This window comes from Haliaeetus leucocephalus, unplaced genomic scaffold (genome assembly GCF_000737465.1).
Source record: "Haliaeetus leucocephalus isolate CR32 unplaced genomic scaffold, Haliaeetus_leucocephalus-4.0 Scaffold143, whole genome shotgun sequence".
Lineage (NCBI taxonomy): Eukaryota > Metazoa > Chordata > Aves > Accipitriformes > Accipitridae > Haliaeetus > Haliaeetus leucocephalus.
In genome coordinates this window covers 1,801,907-1,818,853 of record NW_010972579.1, presented here as the reverse complement: position 1 = coordinate 1,818,853, position 16,947 = coordinate 1,801,907, and the positions used below count along the sequence as shown (strand labels likewise).

General features: G+C 42.6%; 1 protein-coding gene across 1 annotated transcript in view; it reads right to left on the bottom strand.

Moving 5' to 3' along the window:
- The window catches only part of RYK (receptor-like tyrosine kinase), a 46,934-nt gene extending 46,831 nt beyond the window's left edge, over positions 1-103 (bottom strand). The window contains exon 1 of the mRNA XM_010561284.1: positions 70-103. Coding sequence (XP_010559586.1) covers positions 70-103 — 34 coding nt within the window. The remainder of the gene's footprint in view (positions 1-69) is intronic.
- Between the last annotated feature and the right edge of the window lie 16,844 nt (positions 104-16,947).

Below are 16,947 nucleotides of genomic sequence, written 5' to 3'. Positions count from 1 at the left end.
CTGCAGCTGTAAAATTAATCCCAGCTCCATATCCTTAGGACAAAACCATACTGTATTTGTAATCAGTACCATTTTGTCGTGTCTCATACAGCTTTTCCTCCATCGCTCCCAGTTAAATGCTATCCAGGCTGAGCAAGATATTGGCATGCTAAGAGAACAACTGGGCAAATCAGACACAGGTGCATGCTCCAAGGATGATCTACACAGAGGGAACTGAGTTCAATTAAAATATTCACAGTACAATTGGGAACATAAATAATGGAGTTATTTTTATTATGGCTAGAAAGTCAAGAAAACTGGAGAGGCTGTGACTCCAAGACGACAGCATTTAAGGCATCCTGAAATTACTCCAAGAACCTAGGAAATCATGAAAGGTTTGGTTTTGTTTTTTTTTTTTTAAAGAAAGAAAAAAAAATCAGAGATAACTATTGAACTGTGTAGACAAACTGCATTTGAAGAAAGGGAGAATTAGCTTGAGTGGAAAAATTCCTATTTAGTGCAAAAACTGGGCACGGATCAGTGCAAAGTGATAAGCATTCTCTTATTCCAGAACTTGATTTAATCCACTTTGTTTTCACAAGATATAGAAATGCAGCCAAGACACTCCTCTTCATTCTTGTTGCTGTTAACCATTTTTACTCCCTGCTGGCTCATTAGCGTCCCAAAACTTAATCAAAACCCAAGAGTATATAATCACAGATACAGGGGAGTGGCGAGAGGGAGAACCCTAGAGACTGGATGCATGAAAGGAATCAACAGAATGGAGTAATCCCAGGGAAAAATGCTCTCAAACAAGATCTTGAATGAAAAAGATGCAGATGATGCCTTAAATGCTGAATGTAATCAGCCTGAGAGAGTATATTTAAAAAAAGTTAAACCTTTCTTCTCCAATTTGTCCGTATTTCCACTCAATAAATGGCAAATGCAAAAGCATATCCACCAGTAAAGTAGGGAGGAGGGAGAAGCGCGCGCGCGCACACACACACCTTGAAACAAAATAAAACCCTGAAAACACATAAAAGAAACAGCAAACTTCCAAAATAGCTTTTTACACGTGTACATGTTTATACATGAAATCTCCCTCAGATTTAGAAAACATGGAAGGAACATGGAGAAGAGCTCACAACTATCAGGTACTTGTCATTACATCCGATCAAGAAGATGGGAAGCTTTAAGGCCATAATCTTACTAAACAAAGTATTCAAATCAAACCTGGTAAGTACAAGCTATCAAAAAAAAAATTAGGACAAAAAGATTAGCAGGTGAAACGATGCAACTGGAGCAATGAAACTGCTTTTAGAATGAAGAAAATCTTCTCTTCCTGATAAATGGTCACACCAGCTATTAGAGGTTCACAAAAACAACATTTCAGAATCTGTGTCCACACCAAACAAGCAAGCTTCCATCTCCCTACCTCCAATGCACCACAGTACAGGTTTTCTTCCAGACTATCCTTCCATCCCTAATTTTTCATCCCCTCGCTGCCTCCCCCACCTCCATCCTGAATTCCTGAAGCACTCTGTCAATATAATTTATCTCAATCAGGCCAGCAAAACACAGAAAAAATTGCAGTTGAACCTGCCAGTCAAAAAAAGCACCTTGCCTATGCTCTGGGCAGGCAGCCAGGCAGGCAGGAAGGTGTGTTCTGCCCGACACAAAGGAGCCCAGGTGCTAATCGCCAGCGATGCCAGGAGCTGCACCACGTCCCAGCTGTAAGAGAGGGCACTGGGAAGGTACGTACGTAGAGGTAAGCAATTGTGCAGGGCACTGCAGCAAACAGCAGCAAAAGCCAGAGGCGTAGCTCACTGATCAGTTGTGTGAGCTGAGTGTTCTTGATGCAAGCTGCCATCGTTTTACTCACTGCATTCCTGGGCTTCTTCCATTTTGTGAGTCTTCCACTTAGAGGAAGAGAAAATTTCCTGATACCCACAGAAATTGCACAGACAATGCTGCAGCACCGTGCACGCTCAAGAGCTCCACAGCGGGTGGACTCCAGACTTGTACAGTTAGTAGATTTTAGCCAAGATAAAGTATGCTTTTCTCAATGCCACATGGGTTGCACAGGTTAAATTCTTACCAAGAAAAACCGCAGCACAGCCTGCCAGGCTCCAATAGGCCTGCGCTGCTGAAGACAGAGGATGAGGATACCACTGCAAACACACTGGGTAGATCACATCTAACACCTCTCTTCCCACAAGTTTGGATCAAGAGGACAATGATCAGCCTCAGTGAAATGTCAAACAGGTTCAGTTATGTTCACTGAGTATTGGCTGTGAGCTACCTCTATTCAATCAGACACTTTGTTCCTTGTTATCTACATACCTTTTTATATGCAATGAAATTGTGCCTCCTCACTGCTTAGATTTCCAGATTGATTAAGTGCTATTATTAACTCTCTCTGGAGTAGACATTAAAAATCATTAAGGAGTTTGCAGAAAACACTTTAGGCTCCATTACCACAACAGTTTAAGTCTAACTCAGAATTGCTTTAATTCTGCATTTCACTTTTTTTCTTCAGACATGCATACTTACACCTGCCTTGCAACGTTCCTTATTTAAACCTTCAGCAAGCCAATTTCAAGGAGTCAAGCTGGCACTATGTGGGGAGAAAAAAAAAAAGTGGGGGAACACTCCTCAGTCAAACTCCCTGAACTAGTGAGGATGCTCAGGAGCACCCCATATGGGGGGCAAGACTGCAACAGCACTAACTTAGATGGAGCTTATACTAAAATAGTACTGTTACCATACCCAGATAGTCTAGGCTTTTTTTCAAAGCATGCTTTGGGCATAGGTAGCTTCAAAAGATGGTATCAAATTAAGCAAGTCACTGTCAATACACAGCCTAAGCCAGCAACCTCAATTTTTTACCTTTTTTAAAACATGTAAATCTCTTTCAAACACAGTAGCAGTGTTAAGATGTCATCAGCCTACATAGCAAGTTGCTGAGGAAAAGTAGGACACTAAGTAGGACACATACACCAGCACCCTGGAACAAACCCAAATTGGTATGTAATGTTTTTGTGTCATGTATGGAATGATAAAAGGAAGAAACAGGTAGCTCTAGAAGAAAAACACAGATGCATTACAAACAGCTAGAGAAAATGGGCAGTTCTTCAATAACCGTTTTCTAGGCAAAGCAGTAAAATATAAAGAAAAGGGCAGAGAACCTTACAAAGAAATACCAAAAAATTGTTGCATTACATGAACTGCAGGGGAGGAAAAGAAGCTTTTCAGAAATGCTTCTATTGATTTAAGCAGTATATTGGCAATCAAGGATGAACAGTTTTAAAACATCAGCTGCAGTTCTGCTTTGGCAAGCCTCCTTAAACAAGTCCACATGCAGACAATGCACAACACTATAGGATCTAGTTTCTCATGACTTGGACTTGACTAACCTACACCAACCCATGTGAAAACAGTAAGACCAATGCTCTGCTTTGATTTCAAGGCAAAAACACCACCCTTTTACCCAGGCAACCCCTAAATCTCATTATTAACTTCCACATCTTTGTACCTCCCACCCTTGGGCGCAAACTTGAAAGAATAATTTAAAGTTGAACACAAACAAAAAGGTAAATTTAGGCAGCACCACAGAGAAAGTCTGTCATTCTTTGCACTGTTTAACATAACAAAACATCTGAAGAAGCTCAGAAAGGAAGGGGAGAGACCAATTTTCACTCCCAAAAGCAAAAGATGCTGGGCAGCCCTTGTGTTCATGACAAAATTGAATCATGTCAGTCTAGCAGCCTAACAAAACACTTCTTTTCAAACGTCCTTGTGCAAATGCAGTCTAGCTTCTAACTCTTTTTTACCACAATATATGAAAGAAACTTGCCTCTCTCAGCATAGGAAAAATTAGATTTTATTTTTATGAAGCAAATCTACCCTACAACACACGCTAGTAATAACACATTCTTCTTAAAGACAACGACAGTGTTTAGGAGTCTGTTACCTGGGGTTACACTTCATTACTTAATTACTTCATCATAACATAATTCTGGCAGGTTTTGTCTAAAATCAAGAGACAGAAACTGAATGTGCAATGTCAGAGTTAGAAGAGATTGCTATTAGACTAGGGCTAATATTCATATTGCAAAAAGTAGTATTTCATTAAAAGCAATCTGGTAACGATAGCTGACATAATTGGCTCTCCCAGCTGCCTACCCAACCCTCTGGCAGATTACTATCTGTACAGAAATGACTGAATTTAGTGCCTGTTTTCTTAATACACTAGTCTGTAATTTGTAAGAGTTTCTTCATAAGCAGCTGAGAAATCTTGCAGTGCAACATCAAACCACCACAGCCTTCACACCGCAAGCCACTCCTGCTTCCTGACTCACAAGCACTGAAATAAGTTAATTAGAGTTACACAGTTAAACAAGTTTTTATCTTTATATAAATATTCTATTTGTTCAGAGGTTTACGTGCTCCAGAGAACGATGCCTCCAATCCCGAGCAGCTCATCTCGGTTAGCCCTCTGGCCAGACCAGAAGCTTCCACTCCAGAGTGAACATCCACATGAAAGAGTATGAACCTCAAGCTTCAACATCCCTTCACCACCATCCACTTCCCAAGTCTGTGCAACCTACCGCATAAACACACAGGATTCTCCCAGCATCAGACAGTTTACCTTGCTGAAGAAAGATCCCCCCCCCGCCTTCCATTTTCCTTTCATTCAAAGTGCACCGTAAGTCTGAAACACTGACTTTAAATCCTAAGCTTTCCTTTTTCTGCAACAGGTTCTACAAACGTGCGCTGGAAAAATTCTGCTGTTTTCACACCATCAGCCTAAGCACAAGGAAACACGGCTGAAGAATTTAAAAAAATCAGCTCTTGACTACTGAAACATTATTTTTTTTCAGGGTAGAGAGAACACTTTCCCAGAGCAAGCCTTCTTAGTTTGAATGTATTTAATTATTTCACTTCAACAGTCAGCTTACACTGGGCTGAAACTACAACTAGGAGTTAAAAAAAAAAAAAAGATTAAATCAAATACGAATGGATCCACATGGATCAATTTCATTTTGAAAACAGCAAATGATTGGAAATGTAATACTAAGCATCTGAATATATATACACACACACATAAAAAACTTCTTATATCCTATTTATACACCTCCAGTATATACAACAATGAAAGTGAACTTTCCTTTAATAAAACAGATTATAGCCTTCTACTTGCATTTTTACTTAAGTTTTCCACAATGGTGCGGTCTGCCAGTTATAGCTGTTGGTCAGGAATTTGGACTGAAATACTTGCTTTGAAATGTCTCACAGCCCATGAGTCTCTGGCAAAGATGACTGATGAAAAATATCCCAGGAAAAAAAAGTTAAATATTATGCACCACGAAGATGATGAAGAAACAGCTTTTCACTCTCCTAAGACAGGTGCCCAAGAACATCAAAGGATGTTGTTCAGTATCAAGCTTGAAAGACAAATCAGCAGGCACAAATCCAGCGATACTCACTAACACACTTTCTATCTTTTGCTTAGAAACATTTCTTCCCTGACTGTTGAATAGTCCTTCCCCTTGCCACCCACCTGACACTTAGAAAAAAAAAAAAAAAAAGACAAAAGAATCCCCCATTTGGGGGGGGCAACTTCCTACCTCTACATGAAGTTCTTCATTGCCTACATGCATCTACCTTGCCAAAGAGTCCTCCAACCCACTTTTCTAAACTTTGCTAGAAAGAAGCATCTTATAATCCAGTACCATGGACCTTGGGGGAAAAAAAAAAAAAATTCCACAGTATCAAGTGCACGGAAAACAGACTAGAAACAAAACCACAGCTTGACACATCACCAAAGCATACTGAAACAAATTCTATTTAACAGCATCAATAAGGTGAATTGTGGGTGACCTGTCAGTGAGGGTTCAACGAGGGATTAATGAGCGCTCTCAGCTAACAGTTCTTCCTCTTGTTTGCTAGATGTCGGGAAGCTTCCTACTAAGATTTTCTGCTAGGGAATCTTGCTTGGTTTTCAAGGATGCAATCATTGCCTTGAAGTTATGTTCAGTATTTCCTCAAATTGAATGCCTTGCATACTGTATTCCATCTCCAGCTCGTGAGGTGTTAACTCTGCACAGGTAACAAAGCCATTTGTGTAAATAAGCATAGTCCATATGCTCTCTGCTACTGCTGGGTGGAGTTAGGTGAGCTTGCAAAGCAACCGTGCACTCCTTGCGGAATTGCTCTAACATTAGCTTGTTAACATAACAAGCACACTGATTGGCGAGGCTCCAGAATTAAATCCATTCTCACCTTCACAGAAAACCTCTCCCACCAGAGGCTGATGCCTCATTGTGAATAGCAGGGTTGCTTTGCAAGCTCACCTAACTCCACCCAGCAGTAGCAGAGAGCATATGGACTATGCTTATTTACACAAATGGCTTTGTTACCTGTGCAGAGTTAACACCTCACGAGCTGGAGATGGAATACAGTATGCAAGGCATTCAATTTGAGGAAATACTGAACATAACTTCAAGGCAATGATTGCATCCTTGAAAACCAAGCAAGATTCCCTAGCAGGAAATCTTAGTAGGAAGCTTCCCGACATCTAGCAAACAAGAGGAAAAACTGTTAGCTGAGAGCGCTCATTAATCCCTCGTTGAACCCTCACTGACAGGTCACCCACAATTCACCTTATTGATGCTGTTAAATAGAATTTGCAAGGTCAACACCACAGGCAAACAGGATTTTTCTCACTGAAAGGCCTTTCTGAAAGTCACAGAGCAGACTTCTTCCCTTCTACAGGAAGAAGCTTCCCCCAGGAGATGGCACTTGCTGAAGCAAAAGCGTAAGGAACTTTGCAATATTTAACTCAACCCATACAAAAAAGATGTTCATTGTTCCTAGGACCCAACTGCTTACCCTTCTGTTTGTCTCTGAACAGCTGCAACAATTACATTTCAACAGCCTGCCTGTTTATTCATCTCTCCTCCTTCACCTACAGAAAAATCTTCATTTTTCTGATATGTAGGATATAAAGACCGCTGTGAAAATGGTTAGAAGATGACACTCTCCTTAATGGGGGGGACACACCAAACCAACAACACATTTTATCTCAGAGCAGAATACAAGCAAACTCTGCTTCTGAGAACACCTTCTAAATGAAATTTGCCCATTTGAAACTTAGGAAAAAAAAAAAAGGAAAGAAAAGCTAGTAAAACTCCCAACAAAACCAGCAGTCACTTTGCTATTAATAGCCAGAACAGTGTACATGAGTCAGCTGAAGGGCTGATTCCAAAGGAAAGATGCAGTAGAGATGCATGAGACGGGTATTTGAAGGTAGCGGAAGATTAGTGCCAGCGACCTACACAGCAGGCAAGAGGAAATAAGACAGATGAGAGTAGGAATGGTGCAGATATGGAGTGGGAGGTGACTGAAAGAGAACTCTCTAATAAAATAAAAAAAATAAAGCTTGCTTTAAGGAGCAAATTAAACAACTTTATTCTTAGCACACGGAATAGTTAGGTATATTTATGAAATAAAAACTTATCAGTACTGGCAAATGTCTCAATTATTATAACATGAAGTTTGATGCTCCTTTTGAATTAGAATGAAAGTAAACACTAAGAACAGAAAACAAAAAAGAAAGATTCCATCCGCATGAACCACAGTTGTCCAAGAGCACACACCTTGAAATAAAATTACTTTGGATCAAATGCTTACTAGTATCACAAAGCTTTTGAACTGAACTGCTGTATAATCTTCCCAGCCAAAACTCAAGATTATGTCAGACATCATTTGGACTCGTGAATAATGTGCATTTGCAGTATTTTAGTGTCACCTACCCACAGAAGTTGTGCCACTTCATTTTTTAAATTTTTTTTTTTTTAGAGTAATGCACCCACATGTTGATTCAGTTATCCCTGTAGGCAAGACCATAAGGTACAACAGCATAAGTCACCTTTAGAACTGTGTCTCTGCCAGTGGCCATGACTATTTCATTAACAAGTACCCAACTGAGTACAAATAAAAAAAAAAATTTTTAAAAACCACACACCCCCTTCCCTCAATGCATCAGACCGCTCAGCCTCAAAACTCATGCTTTAGTTCTGTGACCGACAGGACTTTACATCTGTTGAGACACTGGAAGACGTCCATCACAGTGACACTAATGCAAAACCACATTCCACACAAACTAAAATGGGTCCATTCGCTTCTGGGGCAATCTCTGCACTCAGGAAAGCCATGGAGCTTAGTATTTTTTTCTTTTCTTAGGAATTACTCTACAAGGCCATCAACTAGCTTCATAAAAGCTAAACCAGTTTTGAGAGGATAACTATCTTTAGTTTATCAACCTGCTCAGCTTCACTGGTACCGCTGGCATTACGTATTCCGAGTGGCTGCAGCTTTTCAAGCCTACTAAGCAGCAGCTCCAATGCTTACGTTAGTGCTCTTATCTTTCCCAAGCAGCATGGTGAAATCAATATACCGGTTAATTTAATTACGGCTATTCAACACTCAGTAAGTGGCAGCAAAATTCTAAAGCATCACATTAGTTTCATGCTGTTGCTTCTGCTCCCAGATCTCCAAAGCAGTCAGTGCAAATACATGAGTTATCCGCTTGAAAGAAGGACAAAGGCAGAGATGGAAGAGAAATAATGCGTTTGAAGCCTCTACCATTGCGCCCTTTGTACCGCCACAAGACATTTTCAGAGAGTGTTAGCATTCATTCTTACATAGGATCTGCTGGTGCTGCTGCCATTCAGGGTGGGGGGTGAGGGGGAGAAAAGGAAAAAAAAATCAATTCATCAGGCACAACTCATTAAATGCACTTCACCCTTTACACATTCCCTGCTTTCACAGTTGAGACCTCAAGCACAATTTTAATACTGCACACTAAGTTACTAGAGGAATAGCCTCTAACTAAAGACCCTTCCACTGCAAGAAAAGTAGGAGCCTCAGTGATATTTCAGTCTGGATAGTTCAGGTAGGAATTAGTCATCAAGCAACCCCATTTTGCTAGAGCTCAGAACAACTGTGAACCAAGATACATTTGGAACTTGCCTCATTAATACAGCTTTTACAGTATCCAAACACAACTCTGAATAGCAGAAGGGGAGGAGAAAAACACAAGACTTCCCAAATACTTCATCTTTTAAAGTACCCACACACAAGAGCGTACAGTATAGCTGCCTCCACAGCTCCCACTCTCAGGAAAATGCCACACTGGGATTTTTCATGCCTGTGAGCATGATCCTTATCTTTTGTATTTCCCCCTGCCCAGGTGGTGTTTAGGAGCAGTTTCAGTCCCTGACTTCCTCCCAGTAGTGAGTCCTTCTTGCTAGCTTTTCTCATGCATGCAGGAAGCTCTTTGTCTCCATTTCCTCTCCCTTGTTGCCATTCTGTCCACGCACTGGAGGGAGAGAGAGCATGTATTTGAAGAGGCCAAACAATCAACAACGATCAACAACATGCTGCCAAACAGAATGCAGGTGTAAAACCACAGCAGTGAAGAACACAGCTTCGGGATTTGCTTCCCGCCACACCCCCTGCACCCCCATCAGCCTAGCCTTCAGTCTCAGAGGTCAGATTTCTTCCAAGTCCCTGACACATGAATGGTGCAAGAGCCACAAACATTTATCACTAGACAGACCTTGGCCTCTCAGGAGCTGCAATGGCTGCTTCCTCCCAGGGCTGAGTGTGGACAGAGTGCCACACGAGGAAGCCAAGCCGCCTGCTGCCCGTGCAGCCTCTCCTGAAGAGCCAATCTGCAGAAGCAAATTGCATTCTTGGGGTAGGATTCAGATGGAGCCCCCAGCATTTTTAAATCCTAACACATAAGCTGGTGTGATAAAGCAGGCCACGGAAATCAGCCACCCATCTCTGCAACACCAAGTAGATTAATACACACAAGGGCATAAGTATTTCCCAGGCTTCCCTCTTAATGCAGTCACACTGAATAAATTATTTCAAAGCAAACCTGACCCAGGCTAGAAGCTGCCTCCACTGGCATCACTCCCAATGGCCTTCCACAGGCTCTTTCAAACTTCTAGGAGAGTATTCTTCTGCCAGTTTGCAAGCATTACAAATATTGTAGTGGTTTTATATGACTACACACATCTCCAAAGAAACAGCTATCCACATGCTAGTTGAACTTTGCAAATTGAAAGTAAGGTAATAGAATGGAAAAGGACAGAGGAACCCCAAATACAGCTTGTTCTCATAAACCTCAAAACAATGCTGACACGAACCATGGTACTCAGTAAATCAGACAGACAAGCATCCAAGCGCACTGAAAGGCTCCAAAACAAAAACAGATTGCTCGGCTCCATGATGCAAGTAACTTGTCACAACCTGCTGCAGCTTGCAAGTGGCCAGATGTTGCTGCATGCACCCTCCAAATGCCTTGCCAGCCTTAATCCCTCCATTTCTCCAAAGCAGACTTGAGTTACATTCACCTGCAACACTAAAAAGTCCACCAATCATGGACTATCATTAGGATAAAGGGCTTTACCGGGCAAGGTAATAAAAAAGTTATCCTAAAAACAGCACTTCCAATTAAGTGGAACATATCAGAATATTTTCAGGCCATCATCAGCAATTCAGTTTTGTTACAGTGCATGGCATTTGTCAAGATTAGAAGCTTGCTTTCCATCCAGCAGTGTGCACCTACAGTAATCTTTAAGTCCCTTTCAAATGGTAAAATGAAGCATTAACATGCAGGTTTTTGCACTTCTGCAAAGACAGGCATGTAGACCATAGCAACACAATGCTTATTCTTGCATACAACATGCAAAAAGCTACGATTCTTCAGAGTCAAGCACTTAAAAGCTAGAAAACTAAGATTTAAGAACGTGATTATACAAGAGAACCAGACTCTGAACTGCAGGTCACATACCACATAGACACTTGCTTCAGGAGCTGAGGGTACTCAAACATACGCTCTTCAGTGGACATCTCATCCTTCTGCAGCTACACAGAGGTTCTTTGATTTTTTCTGTCCTAAAGAGGCACCATGTACAAGCACCTGTAAGTTACCCATCTTGCATGGAAATTTATCTTGGGTGCTACTAACAAAACTCACAGCACTTGTTCACTAGTGGTGGTCTAGGTAGTGATGCTGTCAAGGACAGGCACGGGTAGGCTTTTAACAAGGCCCTGAGGCGTTTCAAGAATCACAAGAAAGAAATACTTCAGCCTTTCAATAATTTGAACATCCAGCTGATCCCAGCACGCTGAATTTCAGCTCCCTTTCATAACAAGGGCAACTAACCAGGTGACAGACAAAGGAACAAGAGGATTTCCAGTCACAGCAAACACAGTGCAAGCACCATAAAGCACTTTTGACATGAACTCCTGTTGCTAGCTCCCCAAAATAGTGACATTAAGCAAGCTGTTCCACACTACAAAATTAAGACATCACTTGATCAACTGTTGCATTAAGTAGGAGATGTTTAATCTCCATCTGAAATTCACAAAGCTCCATTTGGTCAGTAATTTACCAGGGCTCTGCTCAGGCCTGGTGAGGCCACACCTGGAGTACTGGGTCCTGTGCTGGGCTTCCCAATACAGGAGACACAGAGCTACTGGAGAGAGTCCAGCAAGGACCACAAAGATGATTAAAGGGACTGGAGCTTCTCTCCTATGAGGAGAGGCTGAGAAAGCTGGGGCTGTTCAGCCTGGAGAAGAGAAGGCTCAGGGGAATCTCATCAACATACATAAATATCTGAAGGTGTGTGCAAAGAGGACAGAGCCAGGCTCTTCTCAGTGGTACCTGGTGACAGGACCAGAAGCAACGGGCACAAACTGAAACACAGGAGGGTCTGTCTTGAACATCAGGAAAAATTCTTCTGCTGTGATGGTGACTGAGCACTGGCACAGGTTGCCCACAGAGGTGGTGGACTCTCCATCCCTGGAGATGTTCAAAAGCTTCTGGACACAGTGCTGGACAACTGGCTCTAGGCAGCCCTGCTTGAGCAGGGGGTTGGACCAGATCAGCTCCAAACATCCCTGCCAACCTCAACCACTCTGTGAGTCAGCAGCACAATTTAAAAAACAAACAACCCACCCTCTGCTGTAACAGATTTTTGCATCAATTTTGCATCTTACAACCAAACAACTCATTTTAGTAAGCTGCACACTGGCTTCAAATGAAATTCTAGAACACATAAGAAAAAGCCACGTAAGCGTTAAATTAATTTAACTCTGTAATTAAGCAAGTGCAAATATAAAACCAACAGAAGACAGCATTCAATATGATTATGCAGAAGAAACTAGGCCAAAGAATACTAAGTTTGCAAACTCAATGCAAACATTGTAGGACTTCTGACTTTAAGATTCTCCTGTAATTCTAATTTAGCCCCCTCATATGTATGCATTATGATAGCCCTTAGTTACGTCATAACATGGCATTTTCCCCCACGGGACTGAAGTCACATTTGGCATTCAGGCTAGACCTGTCTCTAGAAAGAACCAAAGCCATGTGATGACAAGGGCTATCCACAAGACCAATTTCACAGCTGAAAGGTACGTATTCTACAAAAAAACACCCCTGCAAGAACAGAAAGGATTGTCCTCACTGCTTAAGCATCTTGTTGCTGCCATGAACAATTACGCGCCATCTCATGAATGCCGCAAAAAGAACTGCCTGCAATGCAAGAAAAACCACTTAAGACAAATTTTCCCAGGCAGCTATTCATTCTGGTCCTCATACTCAAGAGGGTATAACCCAAGGTCTCCTGTGAGGCTGAGCTGCTGGGAACTCACAGCTGAAGGTCTAAGAGATATACTATGAATGCATTAAGTGCTAAATAATGCTCTGTACTTTAAACAGACCAGATAAAATCCTTAATTATTAAAGCTAGCTACCTAATATTAATGGGTGTTTTTCACCTTATTCTCTAAACCTTAGTTCATTACCTGCAAAGCAGGGATACATGTGCCTTTATATCACAGGATCCTGTGAAAAGCAGATCAATGGAGCATTTCAACATTAGGCAAACACCGCATTCTGATTTCACAGGAAAATTTGAATCAAAGTCACTAAATCAAGTACAGGCCTACTGAATAACTCATCACTAATTTAATACCATCTGCCCTGCGTGTTTAGCATCACAGGGCAGTCGCTGGAAAAAAGTGATACGAGCAGGTGGTATTATCATGCCTATATAGTTAGCTACTTGTCGTGGTTTAACCCCAGCCAGCAACTAAGCACCACGCAGCCGCTCACTCACTCCCCCCCCATCCAGTGGGATGGGGGAGAAAATCAGGAAAAGAAGTAAAACTCCTGGGTTGAGATAAGAACGGTTTAATAGAACAGAAAAGAAGAAACTAATAATGATAACACTAATAAAATGACAACAGTAGTAATAAAAGGATTGAAATGTACAAATGATGCGCAGGGCAATTGCTCACCACCCGCCGACTGACACCCAGCCAGTCCCCGAGCGGTGAATCCCTGCCCCCCCTTCCCAGTTCCTAAACTAGATGGGACGTCACATGGCATGGAATACCCTGTTGGCCAGTTTGGGTCAGGTGCCCTGGCTGGGCATGAGAAGCTGAAAAATCCTTGACTATAGTCTAAACACTGCTGAGCAACAACTGAAAACATCAGTGTTATCAACATTCTTTGCATACTGAACTCAAAACATAGCACTGTACCAGCTACTAGGAAGACAGTTAACTCTATCCCAGCTGAAACCAGGACACCACTCCATAAAACTAACACTACTTTTTTCAGGTTTATGCACAGGCCAAAAAAAGATTGTCCATATGAACCAACTCCAAAAAGCTACAGATCACAGTGCCCAGAGAGTTCACGGACACCCCTAAAAAGGGTTGTGGTGCTCTGGATGTCTCTCTCCAGCAAGCAACGCTTCTCTTCCTGCCCCCTGACTCTCCATCACCCTGTACCTCACCCGTGCTCTCACTCAAACACCTCTGGCTCCCACTGCCATCGCTGAAGTCATCTCAACCAAGTCCCCTTAACTAACTCCTCTCTCTCTCTCTCTCTTTCTACCTTTACCCCACCTATCACTGAATCCTGCCTGGAGTGAGTGGAATCTGACACATTCAAGTATGTGAAAACCACAATCCCCCCCCCCCCCAAGGCTTATAGTTTGGATGGCTGCGAACATTCTCCATGAGAATGGCAAGAGGTATTTCTGATGGAGACACCATCTGCCTGCCATATACCAAGTCCTGCTTTCAGACCACGAGAACTCTGCAGCTTTTCAAAATAAAAATCTATCTCACACAACAAGACAAGCCCGTTTTCTCTAGTTTTCTCTCTGTAAAGTTCTGAAGATTTCAAAACAATTCATCCTAAGGCAGACACATGGTCAGAATCACATAGCCTAATGGTGGAAATCTGGCATAAGCATACAGGAAAGTAGCGGGTCGTTTTCACTATAAACCATAGTATCTGTCCTGCCTCCATGCCACAGAAAGAACAGCAGCCACAAATAATCTTAAGCAAGTCACTATTTCATTTACAAGAGCCACAACCTAATTAAAAACACAGGCCATGGTTCTGTAAGACACCAAACTCTGGTTTTGAGGAGAGCAGAAGCACTGTAATGCGCCACTGAACTGGTACAGCCTCACTGGTGGAGAGACCACGTGTGGGTATGGCCCCACAGACCTTACACCAGACCCTGTGGATGCTCCAGCTTTGCACAGAGGACGCAGCATATCACTGTCTATGGCTGATTTAACAGACACACAATCACGTGCTTACATTTGTTCCAAATCAAATTTGTGATCTAAAGATGTATGGGGATGATATTAAGAAGCATGAAAACACACCACAGGCTGTAGTAACTCCATGTAACATTTGGGTTTATGAGCATTTCAGAAAGTCTAAGAGTTTTCTGTTCAACCACAGCAAGACAGTAACAGACAGAGTTTGTTCAGAAACAAAAGGTCAAAGAAACTAGCTTCTATATTAGCAGCTTCACTGAACCTAATGGTTTGCTTCACAAGCAACATCATTTTCCTATCTGCTGTGAATGACTATTCTAGCATCTGCTGAACCCTGGCTTTCGTCAAAGAAGTTACAGAAGCTGAAACACCTCCCTGCTCTTTCAAAGTTCATGCACACCGATATGAGCACTTAAACCATAAACTCGATTGTATGTAAACACAATTCAGATACTACAAAACTGAGCATTTTAAAATTGCTTGTTTTGTTTTCAGAAGTGTGAAAAAGTGGAACAAATCTGTCCATCCCTTTGGACTTTGATTTGCCCGTGAGATTTGATTGCCTGTGTCTAGATGCCTCGTTAAACTCCACCTTACCTACAACAGCTAGTACGTGTAAAGGATGCCCCTAAAATTAAATCTGCTCATGCCAACAACACAAGGTAAATCTTGAAAGTTTCATTTACAACAGATTTCTAGGGATCCAAATCCCACTAACTGAAAAAAGTGCCAGTTTATCTCCACATTAGACTCCAATTTATCCAAGCTTTTGGGGTCGCAGAAGCAGAACTGATCATTAAGTGTCAGATACTCAAAGTGATATAAAACAGCTACAGACAGCCTGAGTAATAAGTGACTTTAGCCACATTAGCAACAGACACCCACAAGGGAGGTTACAGGATGCAATTTAACTTAAATATAATAATAACAGCAGATCTTCCCTCCTCAGTTGATACTCAATGATTAATAATTATGCTAGTGGACCATGGAAGTCTTGAGCAAATCCAACTAATACAGATTTCAGGCACTAGATCGGGGTAGCTCAGACCTTACCATTTGGTATTTCCAAGATTAACTACTTGTTTAGAAACTCAGCTAAACAGCAAGCCTGACATTTTTATCCTCCATCTGTAACAGAGCATCTGGCAGCAAGCACATGCAATGTAAAAATGACAGCAACAGAACACTAACCACCAGAGCAAGCCATAAGGGAAAAAATGTTTACAGTGTTATTCACTCACCAGGTCCCCTGACTTCGACCAGCTACATGCTTACAGTGTTCAAATTAACTGGAGATATTTTTATTTTGTCCATTTGATGCAAATACAGTCTTGCACTGCTTGTTTTTCAGCTTACAGAGATACAGGACACTTGCTGAAAAACAAATCACTGGGGATACCAACCCATTTGTTTTGAGACTCCAGCCACCAACTCTAAACAAGAGCTTAAGCAAGCCAAAGCCTACAGAAAACAAATCTTTGTTTAAATCAGAGACTCTCCAAGCACAAAACTACGGCAAAAGCCTTCTGCAGCAGGCCAGATCAGGGACTTCATGAATTGTCTCCAAGTACTTCTGCAGCAATTGTCAGCCTGCCTAGAAATTAAGATTCCTTTCACACACGCACCCAATTATTGCCAGGTCTCCTCTCTGCCCTCTGAATGTCACTCGCCTTGCTAATTAAATCACAAGCCTGAACTCACCTTTTCCAGGGCTTACCCTGCTCCCACAGGGCACCATCCCCAGTCACTTGGACCTAGGGAACCGCTCACCATCAGGATAAAGCCCAGGACCCCTTCCTTCCCCCAACCACACACAGGCAGGGCAGCACAGAGACTCTTTCTTGACTCCTCAGACTCCTCCATTCTCCCCATGATACCCTGCTTCCCTATCCTACAGAACCCCACAGAGAGCCCCCAATTCACCCCACCCAACCCCACCCCAGACCCAGAGACCACCATCCCCTCCTAAGCCCCAGGTCCTTCATCCCTGCTCACAGCCCTCTCCATCCCCCCCTACACCCCCTGACCTGCCTCCCTCACAACAGTCCCACAGACATCCCCGTTGCCTCCTGGACCCCCACAGCCACCACCCCGGTCCTCCAGTCCCACTGACCGCCACCATCCCCACCCCAGTCCCACAGACTTCCCCCACCGTCTTCCAGACCCCCAAGCTGCCACCCCAACCCCACAGAACTCCCTTCATCCCCTTCTGGGCTCCCGGACCCCCAACACCCTCTCAGTCCCACAGACCCCTCCACCCTCCCCAGCCCCACAGGCCACCGTCTCGCCCCCCCC